The sequence below is a fragment of the Onychomys torridus genome, chromosome 2, assembly GCF_903995425.1.
Source record: "Onychomys torridus chromosome 2, mOncTor1.1, whole genome shotgun sequence".
Classification (NCBI taxonomy): Eukaryota; Metazoa; Chordata; class Mammalia; order Rodentia; family Cricetidae; genus Onychomys; species Onychomys torridus.
The window spans coordinates 142,736,618-142,754,083 of NC_050444.1; the positions used below are offsets into that span (position 1 = coordinate 142,736,618).

Consider the following 17,466-nt stretch of genomic DNA (forward strand, 5'->3'; position numbering starts at 1 on the left):
GCTGCAGACTTGGGGATGATCTCCTCAACTCCAGGAGACCTGCTGGCTCCTGGCTAAGGGATTTCTCTCTGCATGCTGGTCTCTGCCTGCTGGCCTCCGGGTGTGGTAATCCAGGTTCTGACCATAGACACTCCAACAGACAGCAGGAACAGTACAATCAGTGTCTGTTTCGCTCAGCAGCCATATGAAGAAGCCACAGAAGGTGGCCAGCCCAGGGTCAGGAGGCTCTGGGCTGGACCACTTCAGGATGGCTTTCCTTTCCCCAGGAAATCCTCAGCTGCCCATGCCTGGGTGGGGGATTCACCCCACTTCCTGCTGATGGGATGCCTTCCTGTGAGGTCATCCTGCAGAGAGGACTGAGCCCAGAGAAGTTGAGGCACTTTGTTGTGGCTGCACAGTGAATTAACATTACCGCCATAGGTGTCGGTTACAGAGAGTGAACTTACCAAGGTAGATAGGGTAAATGGAGCCAGTGATTCGGGGGACAACCACTGGGGGTCGAGGGGCATTAGGATGCAGGAGCAGGAAGGGTGTTCTTGGAGGGGATGGTCTGTGGGTAGCAGCAAACAGCTATGATTGGGTGCTCATAGCCAATGTGATGAGCGGAGACAGTGGCCCAGGGTAGACTAGAGAGGGCCAGGAATAGGTCATTAAGAGCCCGGGATAACTTCAGATGCTCCTGGGGGGTTCTTTGTCTTTTGTGGTACTGGGGATTGAATCCAGATTTCACAGATGCTAGGCAAGCATTCTATTCCCGAGCTCCATCCTCAGCCCCCTCTTAGAGATTCTGAGTTCTGTTCATAATACGTCGTCCTGTCTGTCTAAGATGGTGACCCGGGGCTGGCCTTCCGTGCTCTCCTCATATGGCTGCTGAACAACTCACTATGCTTCAGTGCACAGTCCTGGGTGAACTGGGACTTTCCATGTAAACCAGGTTGGCTTCAAACTTGCAACAGTCCACCCCCCTCGGTGCTGGGAGTATAGGCATGTCACTATGCCAGACTCCTGGTTTAATATCATTTTCCTTGTTAGTGGAATGGGATTCTTCCAAAGTCTTTACCATCCCAAGGAGCAATGTCTCCTGTGTGCCATGGCCTAGCCCCTGGCATGTGCCTGCAAACAGGATGCGTAGGACCCTGTTGGAGACGCACAGCTTTAGGCAGTGGGGAGTCCTGGAAGGTTGTAGGCAGTGAGTGATGATAGGGAGGCAAAGCCCCTTTGAAGCACAGGGTGGGAGTGAGGACTGTATGAATAAGGAAGACATTGGTGGATCTCATCCGAGTGTGGGTCAGACCCCACGAGCTCTCTGCTCCAGCATCACTGTCCGGGCTGACTCACACTTCCCCACAGGTCATCGTCTCTGGAATTGCGGCTGTCATCTTGTCACGCTACCTCCCCAGCACCCCCTTGGTATGTGGCACTTCCTCAGATGGGACTGAGGGCTGGGTCAGTAGCCCCCTTGGGGCCAAGCACTGACCAGTGCTCTCCATACCCAGCGCTGGACGGTGTTTAGCTTGAGTGTGGCCTGTGCGCTCCTTTCTCTGACCTGCGCCCTTGGACTCCTGGCCTCCATTGCAGTGACTTTTGCCACCCAGGGCCGGGCACTACTGGCAGCCTGTACTTATGACAGCCCTGAACTCCCAACACTGGCACCTGATTGTCCTTTTGACCCTACTCGAATTTACGTGAGTGCCTCAGCCTTGGGAGGGGGCTGGGAAGGGCTCTGGAATCTACCTGCACCCCTATAGATGCTTGGGCCTCTGTACCCTCAGAGCTCTAGCCTGTGTCTCTGGGCCATCTCTCTCATGTTCTGTGTGGCGGAGAGCGTGTCTGCTGTGCGCTGCGCCCAGCTTGTGCATCGGCTGCTGGAACTGAGACCGTGGTGGGGGAAAAGCTGCCACCACACCGTGAGTCCCCTCCATAGCCCTGGGAAGTCTCTGCTGGGATCCCTGGATGGTCAGTCAGCCCCGCCCTGAAGAGGGCCTCAGATAACTGGGGCAAAAGTTTGCTCACCAAAGGGCTCCCAGATCTGCCAGCTAAGTCACACAGCTATGTCTGGCTCTCCCACTCTTGGGAAGCAAGAGTTTGGGGTGCTTAAACAGGAGACACTGGGGGGATGTCCTCTCCCACGCCCCAGAAGCCCCTAGTCCTCCCTACCTCCTGTTTGGGGATGCCCTGGAGATAGAGAGCCCAGTCTAGGCCTAGTGAAACAAATAGGTTTCTGTGTCTGCAGATGCAAACGAACCCAGAGCCCCTAGATGGCCATGACCTACTGAGCTGTACCAGCTCTGTGCAGCTGACCATCTGACACCTCGAGGGGGCCGAGGCTACTGAAGCATATGACCAAGCCTGGACGTGTGATAAAGCCTGCACTGACCAGAGCCCAGGGAGCCATGGAAGCCTGTTCCAGGATCCCCCAGAACAGGCCGAACTCGATGGACCCCTGGGGACCTGGGAGAAGGCTTTGAATGTTCTCCCTGGCCACCCAGCACTCCGCACTGAAACAAGACTTTATTTTGAAGTTATTAAAAAGAACAGAGATGCTCCATGTGCTGCATGCAGAGGGAGGTGGGGGCTTTGCCAGGGGCCTGCGCTTCTTTCCCACACAGAATGCTGTGGAGGGACTCTGCGTGTGTGTGTGTGTGTGTGTGTGTGTGTGTGTGTGTGTGTGTGTGTGTGTTCGCACGCGCGTGCCTGCGTGTGTGAGTGGAAGAGCGTGAAATACAGAACACAGAGGGTTAAATCTGTGGTCATTCAAATGCTAAGAGGCAGGCTGGGCTTGGGGACCCCCAATTGGAATCCTGGGAGATCTTTTTTTTAACCATGGCCTCCAGTCAACAAGAGCTGGGACAGGAACCTTTCTTCTGCAGGGAAGTAGATCAGAGAATTTCCTCAAAGCCCCACAGCCCAGGAATCCTCCATGTCTCCCCACCAAACCAAAAGACTCTTCACCTCCCCTCCTCCCTCCAGGCTGAGGGCCACCCGAGGGGAACCTCCCTCCCACCCCCGCGTTGTGGAAGGGCCTCGGGGCTGTGGGTGGGTGGAAGGTGATCCAGCTGTCTGAATAACGAATACAGAACGGGGACAGACTAAAACCAGAGTCATCTCGGTCCCACTAAGGGGGATCCTGTCTCTAGGGCCGTGGATGCTAACGGCTGTCTTGCTTAGCCCCTACCTTGCAGGGTTCGCTTCTCCAGAGGCCCCCCCACAGTGCAGACCCCAGAAGGGGGTCCCCAGTCTGGCCCCCAGCCTGGATAGACACGAGGGAGAGGAAGCGGAGGGCCGGAGGGCCGGTGAAGGCAGGGAGGCGGCGAGCTGGTTCCTCCCCAGCTCAGAACTGGGAGGCGCTGCTGGGGTCGCACTGCAGCAGGCGCACGATCGATGGGTCGCTTTTGGCCCCGCGGATGAACTCCTCCAGGGACAGCTTGCCTGCGGGGCGAAAGGGAGGGCTGTTGGTGAGGAGGAGAAGGCAGCCACGAAGCCAGGCAGGTGGTGCGGGCGAGGGAAGAAGGGAAGCCGCCCATCCCCAGACACTCACCGTCATTGTTTGTGTCCATTTGGCGGAAGATTTTCTCAGTCCTCTTTTCCGGGGTCGATTCGTCCTCAGGCATCTTCATCACGGACGAAACCATCTTGTAAATGGCCTATGGGGGTGGGGGTGGGGTGTCAGGGTCGGGGGGGGGGGAGAGCATCAGGGAGTGAGAAGAGCTGGCTTAAGCCCCCATCCCAATCTCTGTCTATGAACTTCGCAAGGTCGTGCTCCTCTGGCCAGGGAGGAGGGAAGGAAAGTCTGGAAATGGTTTTCTAGAAGAGGGGTAACTGAAGAGTGCGCTGGGCCGGGTCCCTTGGAGGGCCAGATGGGAATTGCTGATAGAGATGAACAAAGGCACTGCGATCTGCAAGCTCCAGGTGGATGCCAAGAATTTGGGGTGCACAGATTCAAGAGAGATGTTGGAGGACATCGGAGTCCAGATACCAAAGTGCCCAAAAGGCCTTGGTGTACGTTTGGGGACAAGGGCTGAGTTAGCGCTCTCATTCAGTGACCGGCAGGGGGCGCTGAACTGGGGGAGACGACACTGGGCTGCGCTGCGGTCTGTGGCCGGCAGGGGGCGCAGAACGTCAAGGCAAGCTGGAACCCAGAAGGGGCGGGAACATTATGCAAACGAATGCAAATGAGCACCTGCCACCCGGCCAGGGACAGCCTGAGCTCTGCTGGGCTGAGGGTGGCAGCTGCCACGTGTAGGTAGGTGCTCCAGAGGCAACACGAAGGAGTTTCTGAGCTAAATGTTCGGAGCGTGTATTGCTCGGCCTGTGGGACGGGCTGCTCCCTGGTGCTCAAAGACCAGTCACCTCAAACTTCCAACTTTTCAGAGTTCAGACGCTCCTCCCAGAAACTTCCTTTCTTCCCCGTGCCGTAACCCTCCCCACCCCCTTCACGTCCAGCTTTGTCTCTGCACCTCTTTTCTAGCCTCTTCCCCTCAGATTTGTTCCACACCCTGCCTCTGACCGCTCTTGCCAAATACAAATCTCCACTGCTATGTCCCTAAACCAGTAGGCCGCCCCCTCACTCCCAGCACACACAGACCTCCCTCTAGGTCCACAGTGCACCAGTTCCTTAAGGATGCTGCCTCCACTCTTCCTCGGGGGTCAGTTTACAATGCTTTCCTAGCGAGATCATCCCTGATCCAGCTGGGGTCGGGGCACATTGGCTGCACAGAGCCTCCTGGGCTTTTCCTTTGAGGACACCTCTCAGGAAGTAATTAACTCCTTAGAGGATTGTGCCAACTTCCCACCATTCAGATAAGAACAGTGATTCTAGTTACTTCTAAGATTCCCAGTACAGTGCCTTGGCACATGGCAGGGGACACCCTGTTTCAAGGCCATCATCACCTCCCACCACTCTCCGTACCAAGTCCAAACCATTTGCTTTTGGCATTTAAGATACTTCACAAGCTGTCTAATGCTGGCCTTGCCACCACCAGGCCTCTCTGGAGGGGTAATTCTGCCACAGCTGAACACTCCTGGGCCTTTCAGATTCCTTAGCATTCACAGACTCTGGCTGGAATAATATGAGCTACCATTTATCATGCAAACACTATGTGCTGGGTCCAATGTGCAGGAGTTTTGTTTTGTTTTGTTTTTTCTTTCTTTTCTTTCCTTGTTTTGTTTTTGTTTGGTTGACTTGTTTTGTTTTTTGAGGCAGGATTTCTCTACATAGTCTTGGCTGTCCTAGAACTCACTCTGTAGACCAGCCTGGCCTCAAATTCAGCACCCCCCAAGACCTCTGCCTCCTGAGACCAGATGTGTACGCCACAGTACCTGGCATACATGCAGGATTTCTTTTCTTTTCTTTTCTTTTCTTTTCTTTTCTTTTTTTTTCTTTTCTTTTTTTTTTTTCGAGACAGGGTTTCTCTGTGTAGCTTTGCACCTTTCCTGGATCTCACTCTGTAGTCCAGGCTGGCCTCAAACTCAGAGATCCGTCTGCCTCTGCCTCCTGAGTGCTGGGATTGAAGGCATGCGCCACCACCACCCGGCACATGCAGGATTTCTAAACTGTACATCAGCTCAGAAAAGCAGGTATCAAATCTCCCTTTTTCTGGATAAGAAACCAAGGTTTGAGAAGGGAATTGATGGAAGGTACTAGATCAGGACTTGCTCCCTCTTATCTGCTAGATGCATGCTTGGGCAGTTTGGAGTGATGGACAGCAGGAGCTCTGGAGTGACATCCAGGTCCATTCTGCACTTGCTGTGTACCCTTGGATAAGAATTGGGCCTCTGTGAACCTCAGTTTCCATCTGTAAAATGGAGTATTTTGTCTCTCTCATCAAGGTTGTCTAGCATAGTTCTCAACCTTCCTGGTGCTGCGACCCTTTAATACAGTTCCTCCTGTTGTGGTGACCCCCAACCAAAAAGTTATTCTTGTTGCTACTTCATAACTGTAATTTTACTGCTGTTATGAATTGTAATGTAAATGTTTTCTGATGGTCTTAGAAGACTCCTGTGAAGCCGGGCATTGGTGGCGCACGCCTTTAATCCCAGCACTGGGGAGGCAGAGGCAGGCGGATCTTTGTGAGTTCGAGGCCAGCCTGGTCTACAGAGTGAGATCCAGGAAAAGCGCAAAGCTACACAGAGAAACCCTGTCTCGGGAAAAAAAAAAAAAAAAAGAAGACTCCAGTGAAAGACTCACTCAACGTCTCCCCCCCCCCACACACACACCAAAGGGTTGCAACCTAGAGGATTAAATAAGGTAGAAAAATATAACAATGGCTGCCTGGGGTAAGAGATCACTAAACAGTGGCTTCGACTGTCATTATTCATGCACTGTGTCCTCTGGACTCCCAGATGTTATTTTTATATACCTGTCACTGACCTCATCAGTGTGGCCTGTGCCTTAATCTTGCCTACCAGAGTGGGAGCCCCAAGAAGCACACTACCTCTCCCCTGCCACTGGGCCACCAGCCAGTGTAGGGCTGGGACAGGAGAGCTGACAGTGACTTAGACAGTGGCCATTCTCCTCGCGACAATCCTTCTAATTAATTAATTAGATTAGATTAATTAGATTAAGTCTGGATTGCTCGCCCAGAGTTTCACTGGAGCCTACTTGTCATTAATCAGACCCTGGGGTTCACAGAGCTCTGTCTGCACCAGCTGTCTGGAGCCTCGGGACTGTCATAGAGGAAGTCCGGGTCTAGAAGGCAGAAGCTGGTTAAAGAAGGTCCAGGGATCCTTAAGGAATGGGCTAGCTTAACCACTGCACTGGGTGTGGTGGCTTCAGCCAGGCTGAGATTTACCAGTGTGCAAGTGGTAAAATATGGGCATCTCTCTGAATTTGAGGGTCTCCATCAGTTCCCCAAATGATCCTCCACCATTAACCTTGACCCTTCCAGCAGGGAACCCCAGAGTTCCCCATCATCCTGCCTCCAACGAGGAGTTTGTGGTTCACAGGTTTCTGGGACAAATACTGAGGCAACAAGCTATTGGCATAGAGAACCCATCACTTCCCAAGGCAGTCATTCCACTCAAGCTAGAGGCTGAGATCCACATCCTCGGCAAGAGAGGGAGCCAGTGGGTTGGATGAATTGGAGCAGATATCAGTCCATGAAGCAGAAGGGCTGGAAGGGAAGAATGCAGGGATGCAGGAAGGGGGCCTCATGCAAAGCTATGTGGCAGCTCTTCTCAAGACATGTCCTGGGGATGCTTACAAGGCCATTTTGGTCATTGCAGAAGATGTGTGGAGAAAGAATGACTGACAGTCACTAACATTCACTCATTGGAGCTACCATCCCCCTTGATCTCTGTGAGAGCTTTTGGAAGTAGGGGCTTGACACCCCCACATACATCATCACACAGTGCCGGGAAAAAAAATCTACAAAGGAGCGGTGTGGCTCTGGCCAGCCGGTAGACGGCTTTCTGCTATGACTCAACAGGTAAAGGCACTTGGGGCCAAACCCGACAACCTTAGTTCGATCCCTATGATCTGCACATGGAAGGAGAGAAACAATTCCCAAAAGTGTTCCTCTGACCTCCCCATGTGTGCTACGGCATGAGTGTGCTACCCCCACACACAAATAAATAAATATAATAAAAACTGTTCAAAAGCCAGCCAGAGCTACACACAAAGAGAGACCCTGTCTAAAAACAAATGTTTAAAGTGGGCAAGGATAAGTGGATAAAATTAAATCATAGCACTGACTGCCTTCAATGCTGAGGGACTGGTTTTTTTGAAGTAAGTCTAATGTGTTTCATACTTAAATTTGTACTAAGAAAAGACATGCATGACAAGTCTCTAAATCGCCTCATGCAACCAGCATCCCTGCCTCGCTCCAGTTTTGTAGATGAGCAACCTAAGAGCTAAAGCCAGTCCAGAATTGGAAGCTTTGTCTCCTGCGCAGAAGCTCAGGGCCTTCACAAAAGGAAGGCATCTTGGAGTGGTGGACAGTCTGGGCTCAGTCCCACTTCTAGACGTCAAGCATGTTTCTCTGCCTGCCTGATGATGCACTCAGCTCAGGGGTCTAAGTACCTCATGCAGTACTGGATCTGGTGTTGCTTCTATCAATTAGTAAGGAGACGGTCGGGTATCCAGATGGCCTGTGAACATTAGAGCCAGGTGGCCCACCCACAAGCTGTGAGGTCTCCAGCAAGTGCCTTCTTCTGAAGCATGTTTCCTCCTCAGTAAATGAGGATCAATAAAACAGTACTTGTGGGCTGGGGATGAGGATCCCTAACCAGCACAGAATCTGCATTTGAATTGAACACTGCAAGTGGATGAATGAGTGAATGAATGAGTGAGTGAATGAATGAATGAGTGAATGAAGAATGGGTATAACTGGGCATGGAGACACACACCTGTGACCCTATGGTTCAGGGGCTAAGGCAGAAGGATCATGAGTTCAAGGTCAATCTGAGCTACATAGAGAGACCAGTCTCCAAGATGGGGAACTATTCCAAATTAAACCAAAATAACAAAGATGGTCATAGTGGTGTACGCCTTTAATCCCAGTACTGGGGATGCAGAGGCAGGCAGATCTCTGTGAGTTGGAGACCATCCTGGACTGTAAAGTGAGTTCCAGGCCAGCCAGAGCTACAGAGCGAGACCCTATCTCTAAATAAATATGATTAACAAAATAGGACAACGAAATTCAATGTAGGATCTCAGACTAGGACAGAAAAAAAAAATGCTACAGAGAACATTCTGAAGAGAGTGGACAACGGCATAGGATCTGTATATTAGAACCACGTTGTTTCTATGTCAAATGTCTTGACTTGGATAATTGTGCTGTGGGTTATGTAAGAGAATGTCTTATTCTTAGGAAATGCATCCTTTACCTGATGGGTAAAGGGTCAAGGCTGAGAACAACCGGAAAGCATAGCACACAGGCAGGGATAAGCAATACCAGGAAACTCTAGCTGGTGGATGTGGCCTCGGATGCATGGGAACTTCCTCAGCTTTTCTTTCTTTCCTTTGTTATTGTTGGGTTGGTAGGGGAGGAGAGAGAGTTTCTTATTGTCCAGGATGGCCTCAAATTCATTTGGCAGCCAAGGCTGGCTTTGAACTCCTGACCCTCCTGCCTCTAATTCCACAGTAGTTTTAGCTTTTGGCTTTTCTTTGGAAAATCGTTTCCTTCTAAAGGATTTTGAGAATGGGATGGGAAGAAGAGCCCCTGACACTACTTGCGGACCAGGTGTGTTAAGGTTAAAAAGGGTGTTCGGAGCCCGCGGCTGAGCAGCCGGTGGCTGTAACGGCCCACCTGCACAATCTCCAGCATTTCCTCCCGGCTGATGTAGCCATTTCCGTCCAGGTCGTACATGCTGAAGGCCCACATGAGCTTCTGCTCCAGGCGGCCACGCGAGGTCACGCTCAGAGCGATGATGAACTCCCGGAAGTCGATGGTGCCGTCGCTGTTGGTGTCAAAGGTGCGAAAGACATGCTCGGCGAACTTGGAGGCGTCGCCATAGGGGAAGAAGTTGGCGTAGATTTTCTTGAACTCATCCACGTTGAGGATGCCAGTGGGGCAGTCCTTGAGGAAGCCCTTGTACCACTCCTGCAGCTCCAGCTCCGAGAACTCCGTGTTCTCCCGCAGATCCTGCAGCATCTCCGGCCGCAGTTTGCTGTTCTGCTTGCCCATGGCAGACGAGCCAAGTCCACCTGGGTCCCCGAAAAGGAGGTGAAGAGACAGAGAGCAAGAGTTTTGTCCTTTCGGCCACTTGACACCACTCCAGAAGGGCCCTCAGACACAAAACTATTTGACCCAAGAAGAGAGAGGTGGGCCCCAGATCACACAGCCTGCAGCCTGCTCCGTGGCATGCTAGTCTGGAGAGCAGACCCGGAGGAAGAGAAAGGGGCCAGCGCACACTCGCTGACACTGTTCTGGCTGTCTGTGTTAAGCCTATTCACAAATGCACACTTTCACCCTCCCAAGGGGAAATCTGGGGATTAGCTCCATTTTCCAGAATGGAGCTCAGAAAAGTGAGGTGATCTGCTCAGGTCACAAGGCCACTAGAGGGTAGAGCTGACCCCCAGAGTTTCCTAGAAGGGTGCAGAAAATCTTCTGGCCCTCCTTTGCACCTGCTGCCCTCTCAGGGCTCCCCAGATACCTGCTGATCTGGCAAGGCTCCTGTACCACAACACTGTCAGGTTCTCCTCCTGAAGACATGCTCGGCAAGAGAAGAGGCATTAATCTGGACCCCAGAGCCAGATGAACTCAAATCCCTGGTCTCCTTCTCACCAGCTATGTGCCAGGGACAATTTCCTTAAACTCTCTGCCTCAGCTGCCAAGTGGGTTTAATAATAGTCTTTACTTCATAGGGTTATCAAGGGAATTAAATTAGTTAATACTTGTGAGCACTTAGAACCATGGCTGAGAAGGCAGGTGCTACATACATGTTAAGCGAGGCAAAATGATTCACATGTACCCAGACTCCACAAAAGTCAGGCATGATATGCAAGTGCATGTCCCCAGCACACATAATGCCACCCAGATCACTAAATGCACTCGCTAGGTTCTATGCCACTCACCTACCATCCTGTACCACACATGGGTCACCATGCCACCACACACAACAACCCCACTGTCCCACAACTCACACGCACTGACACATGGCACCACGCACAACTCCCATACACTGTGCATCAAGACACACCAGCCCACGACCCCACATGTCTCACACATGCCATCAGACGCCAACTCGCATGCTCACACCTCTCACATGGGCAGCTGCACGTGGGACCTTCAGGTACCCATCTTATTTGTCTTTATACCCGGGGTGCTGCCAGGTCCCGGGAGAGGGAGCTGCAGCCCTTCCCAGACCTGTGGAGGACTCTTTTTCTTGGAGAGCCCTACCCAGCCCACCCAAACCTCCCAAAACACTCACCTTTTATCTGGCTCAAAAGGTCCCCTTAGGGCAGGGATTAAAGTGTGGGGCTGAGGACGAGCTGTGGAGGGGGGTAGCCAGGCGGGCAGTCCTAGGCACAGATGTAGGGGGGTGTGCAAGGGGCTCCTGAGATTGAAGATACCAGTAAGACAGGGTGAAGAGGGTTCCTTGTGCATGATGAAGCTCTGTGCACATGTGTGTGGGTGCATGTTGAAGGTGTGTGCTCCCATATGATGTGAGTCCTGGGTTCTGCACCGAGGCTGTCTCCCTGTGCGTTTCTATGCATGTCTGCATGTGAATTCTACATGCGTGCTGAGCGGGTATGTACCTGTCACAAAGAGAAGAATGTACCCGGGATCGTGAGGAGACCTATGTCTGTCCTCAGCAGTGTGTCATGCATGTTCCTGTAAGTTGGTGCCCACCCACCCCCCTTTCTAGATCAGCCTTTTCTGCCCCAGGCTGAGGAGCCACAGAACAAGTGTGTGGGAAGGAAGGGACTGAGGAAATGCGCAGGGCTGAGCAGGGGAGCGTGTCCCTTACTCCCCTCCTCAAGGTCCAAGGAACTGGGTCAGCGGGGCGGGGGCAGAGCGATGCACCGGGCAGGAGCGCTGCTCCAGGTGTCCCTTCCTCCCGGCCACTCTGGGCACTGCCTCTGTCAGCTGGAAAGGGGGTCTCTTTTCTCCGCAAAGACCCCCGGTGCCCAAAATAGGAGGAACCTCACAGCTCGATCCGAGAAACCCGCCCTGGCATCCCCTCCAAGCCTTCCCCGGCTCCGGCCCTGAGCCCCCGCCTCCATCCTTCCCGCACTCGGCGCGAGGTCCCTCCTGGAGGGGGCGCCCGGGACGGACGGCGCGACTCCCGGGAGCCGGCCACTGGGCGGTCAGGACCCTGGAGAGCGCCGCGCGATGTCCCCCGGGGCAGCCCCGGGCTGGCGCCTCCACGGGTGGGAGGAATCCCGCGAGGCACGGGGAGGAGCGGGCTGGGGAGCCCTGGACGTGGGTTCCTGACTCCGGGGCTGCCCTCCCCGCATCCCCGGCCCCGGCTGGAGCGGCCCCCACTCACCCAGCGACGCCGAGACACCGACTGCGCAGGGAAGGCGGCGCTGCTGCGGCGCGCGGCGGCAGAGGCGGCCGGAGGGGCGGGCAGGACTGCGAGGGAGACGCCCCGCAGCGTTGGCCCGGAGCCCCTCCCCTGGGGGGGTCCCCACCAGCAGCTAGGCTCCGCCCCCGCCCCCGCCCGGGAGAGGGAACGGGACGCCCTCACTGCCCCGGGCCCCCTCTCTCGGGAGCACCCCACCGTGGGAAGAAGATCGGGACCCCCAGTTCTGCAGGTCGACTCGGGGAGACCAAGGAAAGAGGCTGATCAGTGCTCAGGGACCACTCTCCTAAGCCGGGAACAATCCGGGGCAGCGCCACCCGATTCCTCCCAACCCCTACCTGGGCGCGGGGCCGCCTGTCGCTCCGAGGGTGGAATCCAATAGGCACCCTCTCTGCCCCCGCGCCTCAACTCCGGAGCCAGCTGAGCTGGGGGTTCTTTGGAGAGGTGGGAGCGCCCATTCCCCAGTCTCGAGGTCTTCCAGGGGCCAGACACGCCCCCTGCCTACCTCCGCCTCAGAGAGCACGCCCCCTCTCCAGCCTACTACTCCGGATATCATCCCCCACCCTCTCCAAGAATTAATCCCACCTCCTACCATCAATGTACCTCGTTCTTCCCAGTACCCCTCCATGCAAGGCATCCTCTCCTCCCCCAGCCTCTGCGGGTGCAGGCCTGTGACTTGAGAGTGCAGAAACGCATCTCCACCTGGGGAGGTGGCGCGTGTTTCTGAGATGGGTAGGCCTCTTGTCTACATTCAGGACAGCTGATCTCTAGAGACCCGACCGGTCACAGCTTCTGCCTGCATGGGAGCTGCACCCTCCCTCCTCCAGCCCTGGTGCCAATCCCTACAGCTTAAATTCTGTCCTTTCTCCATCTCTAGGATGTGGACCTTACTGTGTTCTACATTGCCGATGAGGAAACTGAGAATTAGAAGGGTTAATTGCTTTTTCCAATGTCCACCAGCTAGTGGTGACTTGAATTCAAGTGCTCTCATTCATCCATTTCAAAAATATGTTTCAAGCTTTGCTTCTGCACGCCACACTGTTCCAGACCGTCAGGTTGCAATCATGCAGAAGAAACAATGATAGAACATACATAGTCAGTTCTGTGGTGTGTTAGATAAGCAATTGGAAGAAAGCTTGGGAAAGCAGCAGATGGAGAGCAACGGGCACTTCAGATTGCATTCCAGGTGAGACCGGAAGTCTTTGTTGTGTTCAATAGAGCGGGTCTGACTTCCATGCAGCAGCTCACCGGAGCTTTATGTCAAGAGAAGAGTGGTCCAGTGAGCCTGATTTCTGGACCTCCTTAGAAGGTGGAGTTGACAGCATTCATCTCTTCCAGGATGGCTCTTCTCAGGGTGCTCTCTCTACCTGTAGTTCAGATCATCCTGGCTGCCCAAGACACCAGACAAAGCTCCCCATCTAGGTGCCCAGGTCAGGCCTCTCAGGACGTCCAGCCTTCACTCTTGTCCTTGGAGGAAAAGAGGGGGTGTACATTGACAGAGCTGGAGAGCCAGACCCGGATGGAATAGGGACAGCTGGGCCCTTGGGAACACCGGCTCCACTGTGTGCCTTGGCTCTTGTGTTGGGACCCCAGTGGAGGCGTGAGAGACGCCAGACGAACGTGGGTGGTTCCCAGCTGCCTCCTTCAGGAAGACCTGACGGCTGATAGGGAGTAGAGAAGTGCTTAGCCCCCACCCCAGACCCCTCCAATGACAACCTCCCTCCCCTCTCCCTGGTGGGTCCAAAAAGACTGCCATGCTTGGGACATGGAGAGGAGCCAAGCCCCTGTCCCCCACCACTTCTTTCCTGCCTGAAGCTGGAACCTCCCAGCATGGCTTGATTTCTCTTCTCCATTCTTGGGTGGAAGGTCTCCGGGTACCCCTGTTTCCTCCAGACTGACTCTTGGCTCGGGCACAGGTTCAGTTGGCTCCTGTGCTTTTCTTCTCTGGGAAGGTCGTGCTGGAACCTTCCCTCAGCACTTCTGTCTGCACCTGCCTCCACAGGAGTATGCTTCCGAGGGTAGGACTGAGTCTCCACGTCCAGGGCATCTCCTTTCTTCGCCTGTTTCTGTCTGTCAATGAGCACCTCTGAAAGCAGAGACAGACCTCCTGGGAGCTGCTGGCTGCTCGCACCAGCCACCTCTACCTTCCCAGGAGCCATCGCAGCACTGGACAGGCTCTTGAGCCAAAGAGGAGGCCTAGGGGTTCCCCACACTCAAAAAGACCCTGGACCCAAGGCAAGTGTCCTGCAGTATAGTTCAGAAAAGACAGCAGAGCGGTTGCTGCTTGGGAAGCCTGGGTCCCTCCCTTCTTTGGGCAGGTGACATGACAAAGTGTCCCTGGAGCCTTGGGTTTGCCTTAATTGAAGGTTCTTGCTGCTGACGTCCCCTCCCCTCTCACTCAGAAGGAGGTGTCCGGGAGGGAGGGAAACCCTGAGGTAGAGTGTGGCCAGGAGAGGTGGGACAGGGCAACAGGTAGTCCATGTGAGAATAAGAATGTCTCCAGAGCAGAGAAGTGAGATGGGGGCTTCAGAAACCAGGATGGCTATCCTAGTCTACCACGCTGCCAGGACATCACTTACCTCCTGCGTACCTACTGTGTGCAGAGTGCCCTGCCTAGAACACTTCATCTCATGATCCATGGCCCTGAGGATCTCTGATATTGCTATTATTATTATTATTATTATTATTATTATCATCATCATCATCATCATCATCATTATTATTATTATTTTACAGAGATGGAGACCAAGGCTCAGGGAGTTGACATCTCCACCCTGAAGTACATCAGCAATAAATCACACTGGAACCCAGCTCTGCATGACTCGGAAGCTGCCACCCCACTCTGGAGGCCTCTCAGTGAAGTGGGCAGGTCTGGTCCTTCTCTAGCCCACTCAGAAGACCGACCCAACCCCCATTCCATGTCTCTTGGGTCCCCCACGGTTTGGAAAATCCTGATGAAAGCAGATGGTGGGGACAGATGGAGGGGAACGCATTTCGGGGCTGAGTTACACAAACAAACATTGATAAAGTGATTAAAACTTCAAGCCATCCCCTTTCCAGAAAGCCCTGCCCACCCAGCTTGGAGCACAGGGAGCTGTGAAGTGGGGTCCGGGGGCCTCCCAAATGCACTGGGTCTCAACCTCATTAATCCCATCTCTGCCAGCTTCCCTTGACGCCAGGGACCACCCCCGGACCAGAGCCCTGGGTGATAGAGTGCCAGGAGTACAGCCCGGGAGGGGGCAGGGCAGGCCTGGCAGTTCCCCAGGGAGCTGGCCACGAGGAAGGGATGGCTGGGGAGGGGTGGGAAGCCCAAGGTTCGGGGACTGCAGGCCTGAAATCAGGGCCAGAAGGGTAGGGGTGGGGATGCTGGAGCTGGGGTCTCTCTGGGGAAGCGTCATTTGCCATGTGGGACTCAGTTGACCCAGGTCACACAGATGCCCACAGAGCAAACTGAATCCTGGGCCTCGAACAGTTGATTTGCTTTGCTCCTCTGCGAAGGGAGACAGTGTCAGTGTGAGCCTGGGAAGGGTGGTTGTGAGGGTGAGGAGCAGCCGCACATGGTGCCTAGGTACCCCACACACAGTACAAGCACCTAGGTACCTGCACAGAGTACAAAGTAACAAGAGGCTAGGACTGGCTCATACAGCTGCCCTCTACAGAGCAGAGGTTTGGATCTGGGCACCCTACTGCAGTGTCCTATAGTTATTGGGCTCAGCAGTAGAGAGATGGCTGCCTTGATCCCCCCGCCCCAAGAAGAACAGAGTTCCTGGGTCAAGGCAGTTGAAGGCAGTATCAGGGCCCCAGATGATAGCATCTCCTCTTCAGACCTGCATTCAAATCCTGCATTGGCCCTTTTCCTAGAGGCAGAAAGCTGGCAAAAATAGCCCTCTGACCTTCTGGTTCCTCCTCTGTGAAACCAGCATTTCCAGCTGCTTCCTGGATTGACTCCCAGAAGCCCACAGACACCCCCGACTCAAGCCAGCCAGCAACTGGCTCATCGCCTTCCACCTCCAGCTTGCCAGGTCGCTGGGTCCTCCTCCACCCCCCAGCAAGCAATCCCGAGACCCCTGCACATTCGGGACCCTCTCTCTGGCTGCTCGTGTGTCTGCTGCCTCCCCAAGTCCAGCTCATTCTACACGAGTGGGCAGGGTCTCCGCTTGCCTCTCCCCTCACTTCTGGCCAGGGCCGCCTCAGATCCCTGCTCTGGCCTTCTCACAGCTCCCCCTGCTGGGATCAGTTTCTCTAAATCTGATTAGAGACCACACTGCTGAATAACCTCCCATGGCTCCCGCTGTCTCCAGTGGAAAGGGACATCTGAGGCTCACACGCCCACACCCTCCCACCAGCCCTAACTCCTCCTCAGTTCAGCACCTCTGTACCTCGTGACCAGTCCCCCCACACACCCAGAATGAAGGAGTTCCTGGCCCTCTCCCAACCCTAATCTCTGCACATGGGACTGGATCTAGATGGGGGTGGCTGAAGTGACTGGCAGCTGGGGACTCATCATCCCAGCCAACTCTTGTCCAATACAATAATTGCTCTTCCCTCCGGGGGAAGCTACTCTCAGCTGGAAGCCAGCGAGTGACAGCCCTTTGCCTGAGGTCACTCAGCTGGGCCCGCTGTCCCCCAGTCACAGCTTCAGATAGCTAAAACCCTGGGATCATTCCGAGGCAGTTCATGGCCTGGGCACTCCATCTTCCCACCCTTTGAGTCTGCCTGCTGTGTCTCAGGCTAGCTCCCCAGTCTTCTTAGGGCCACAGCAAAGCAATCGTCACTAATGGAAAGTGAGGTGGACACAGGAAGCTGTTTCCTCTAATCCTTTTTTTTTTTTTCTCCTTGAGACAGGTTCTCACTATGTAGCCCAGACTGAACTCATTGTAATCCTCCTGCCTCAGTCTCTTAAATCCTGTGATTATAAGCATGTGCCACCCATGTCCAGCTTTTCTACCCCTTGTAATGCTACACTCATTTCTGTAGGAGTGACTTATAACCTGTGTGCAGAACATGGCAGATCTCAGTCAAGATCTAAGGAATTGAGTGCTGGTATTATTCTGAGACAGAGTCTCACTGTGTAGCTCTGGATGTCCTGGAATTCACTATGGAGACCAGAGTGGCCTCGAACTCACAGAGATCCATCTGCCTCTGCTTCCCAAGGGCTGGAATTAAAGGTGTGCGCCATCACGCCTGGCTAAGGGCGTTGTTATTGCTTTGTTGATTTGTTTTCTAAGTTTTAAATTGTATGTGGTTTGTATGTGTGTGATACATGTGGTGTGTGTGTATAGATGCACATGGGCCAGTGCACACGTGGAGGCCAGAGGACAACTTGGTGGGCCTGGCACTCCCTGTCTATCTTTACATGGGTTCCGGAATTATCATCAGGCTTGTACAACAATCCAGTCTGCACTGTATGGTGGTGCATGCCTGGAATCCCAGCATTCCAGAGGTGCAGGCAAGAGAATCCTTAGCTACACAATGAGTTCTAGCCCAAGCTGAGAT

At 54.0% G+C, this 17,466-nt stretch overlaps 2 protein-coding genes and 1 long non-coding RNA gene across 6 annotated transcripts in view; 2 read left to right on the top strand and 1 right to left on the bottom strand.

Annotated features, from left to right (window-relative positions):
• Positions 1–3,424, top strand: part of Tmem54 (transmembrane protein 54) — a 6,994-nt gene extending 3,570 nt beyond the window's left edge. The window contains exons 3-6 of one of the 2 annotated variants that reach the window (XM_036178332.1): positions 1,351–1,410; positions 1,497–1,685; positions 1,749–1,907; positions 2,234–3,424. In XM_036178332.1, the coding sequence (XP_036034225.1) occupies positions 1,351–1,410; positions 1,497–1,685; positions 1,749–1,907; positions 2,234–2,308 (483 nt within the window). In that variant the 3' untranslated portion in view covers positions 2,309–3,424. The remainder of the gene's footprint in view (positions 1–1,350; positions 1,411–1,496; positions 1,686–1,748; positions 1,908–2,233) is intronic. The other variant, XM_036178333.1, reaches the window with a different exon arrangement.
• On the bottom strand, positions 2,493–12,487 carry Hpca (hippocalcin). Of its 3 annotated transcripts, none has more exons than XM_036178335.1 (4): positions 12,309–12,487; positions 9,249–9,646; positions 3,539–3,644; positions 2,493–3,429 (listed from the first exon to the last, which is right to left on the bottom strand). In XM_036178335.1, the coding sequence occupies exons 2-4, from the start codon at positions 9,624–9,626 to the stop codon at positions 3,332–3,334; spliced, it is 582 nt and encodes a 193-aa protein (XP_036034228.1). In that variant the 5' UTR covers positions 9,627–9,646; positions 12,309–12,487; the 3' UTR covers positions 2,493–3,331. The 3 variants fall into 3 exon arrangements, with proteins under 3 accessions (XP_036034228.1, XP_036034229.1, XP_036034227.1); XM_036178336.1 differs by lacking the exon at positions 12,309–12,487 and adding an exon at positions 11,935–12,025; XM_036178334.1 differs by lacking the exon at positions 12,309–12,487 and adding an exon at positions 10,873–11,310.
• Positions 11,900–14,199, top strand: LOC118577725. The gene is made up of 3 exons (XR_004944221.1): positions 11,900–12,414; positions 12,848–13,156; positions 13,973–14,199. It is a non-coding gene; the product is annotated as an uncharacterized LOC118577725 (long non-coding RNA).
• The last annotated feature ends 3,267 nt before the right edge of the window (positions 14,200–17,466 follow it).

Coding starts and splice junctions, on each gene's coding strand:
- Hpca (XM_036178335.1), bottom strand. CDS start 9,626: ATGGGCAAGCAGAACAGCAAACTGCGGCCGGAGATGCTGCAGGATCTG. Junction 3,645..9,248: donor AAATGCTGGAGATTGTGCAG/GTGGGCCGTTAC, acceptor CCACCCCCATAG/GCCATTTACAAGATGGTTTC. Junction 3,430..3,538: donor AATGGACACAAACAATGACG/GTGAGTGTCTGG, acceptor TTCGCCCCGCAG/GCAAGCTGTCCCTGGAGGAG.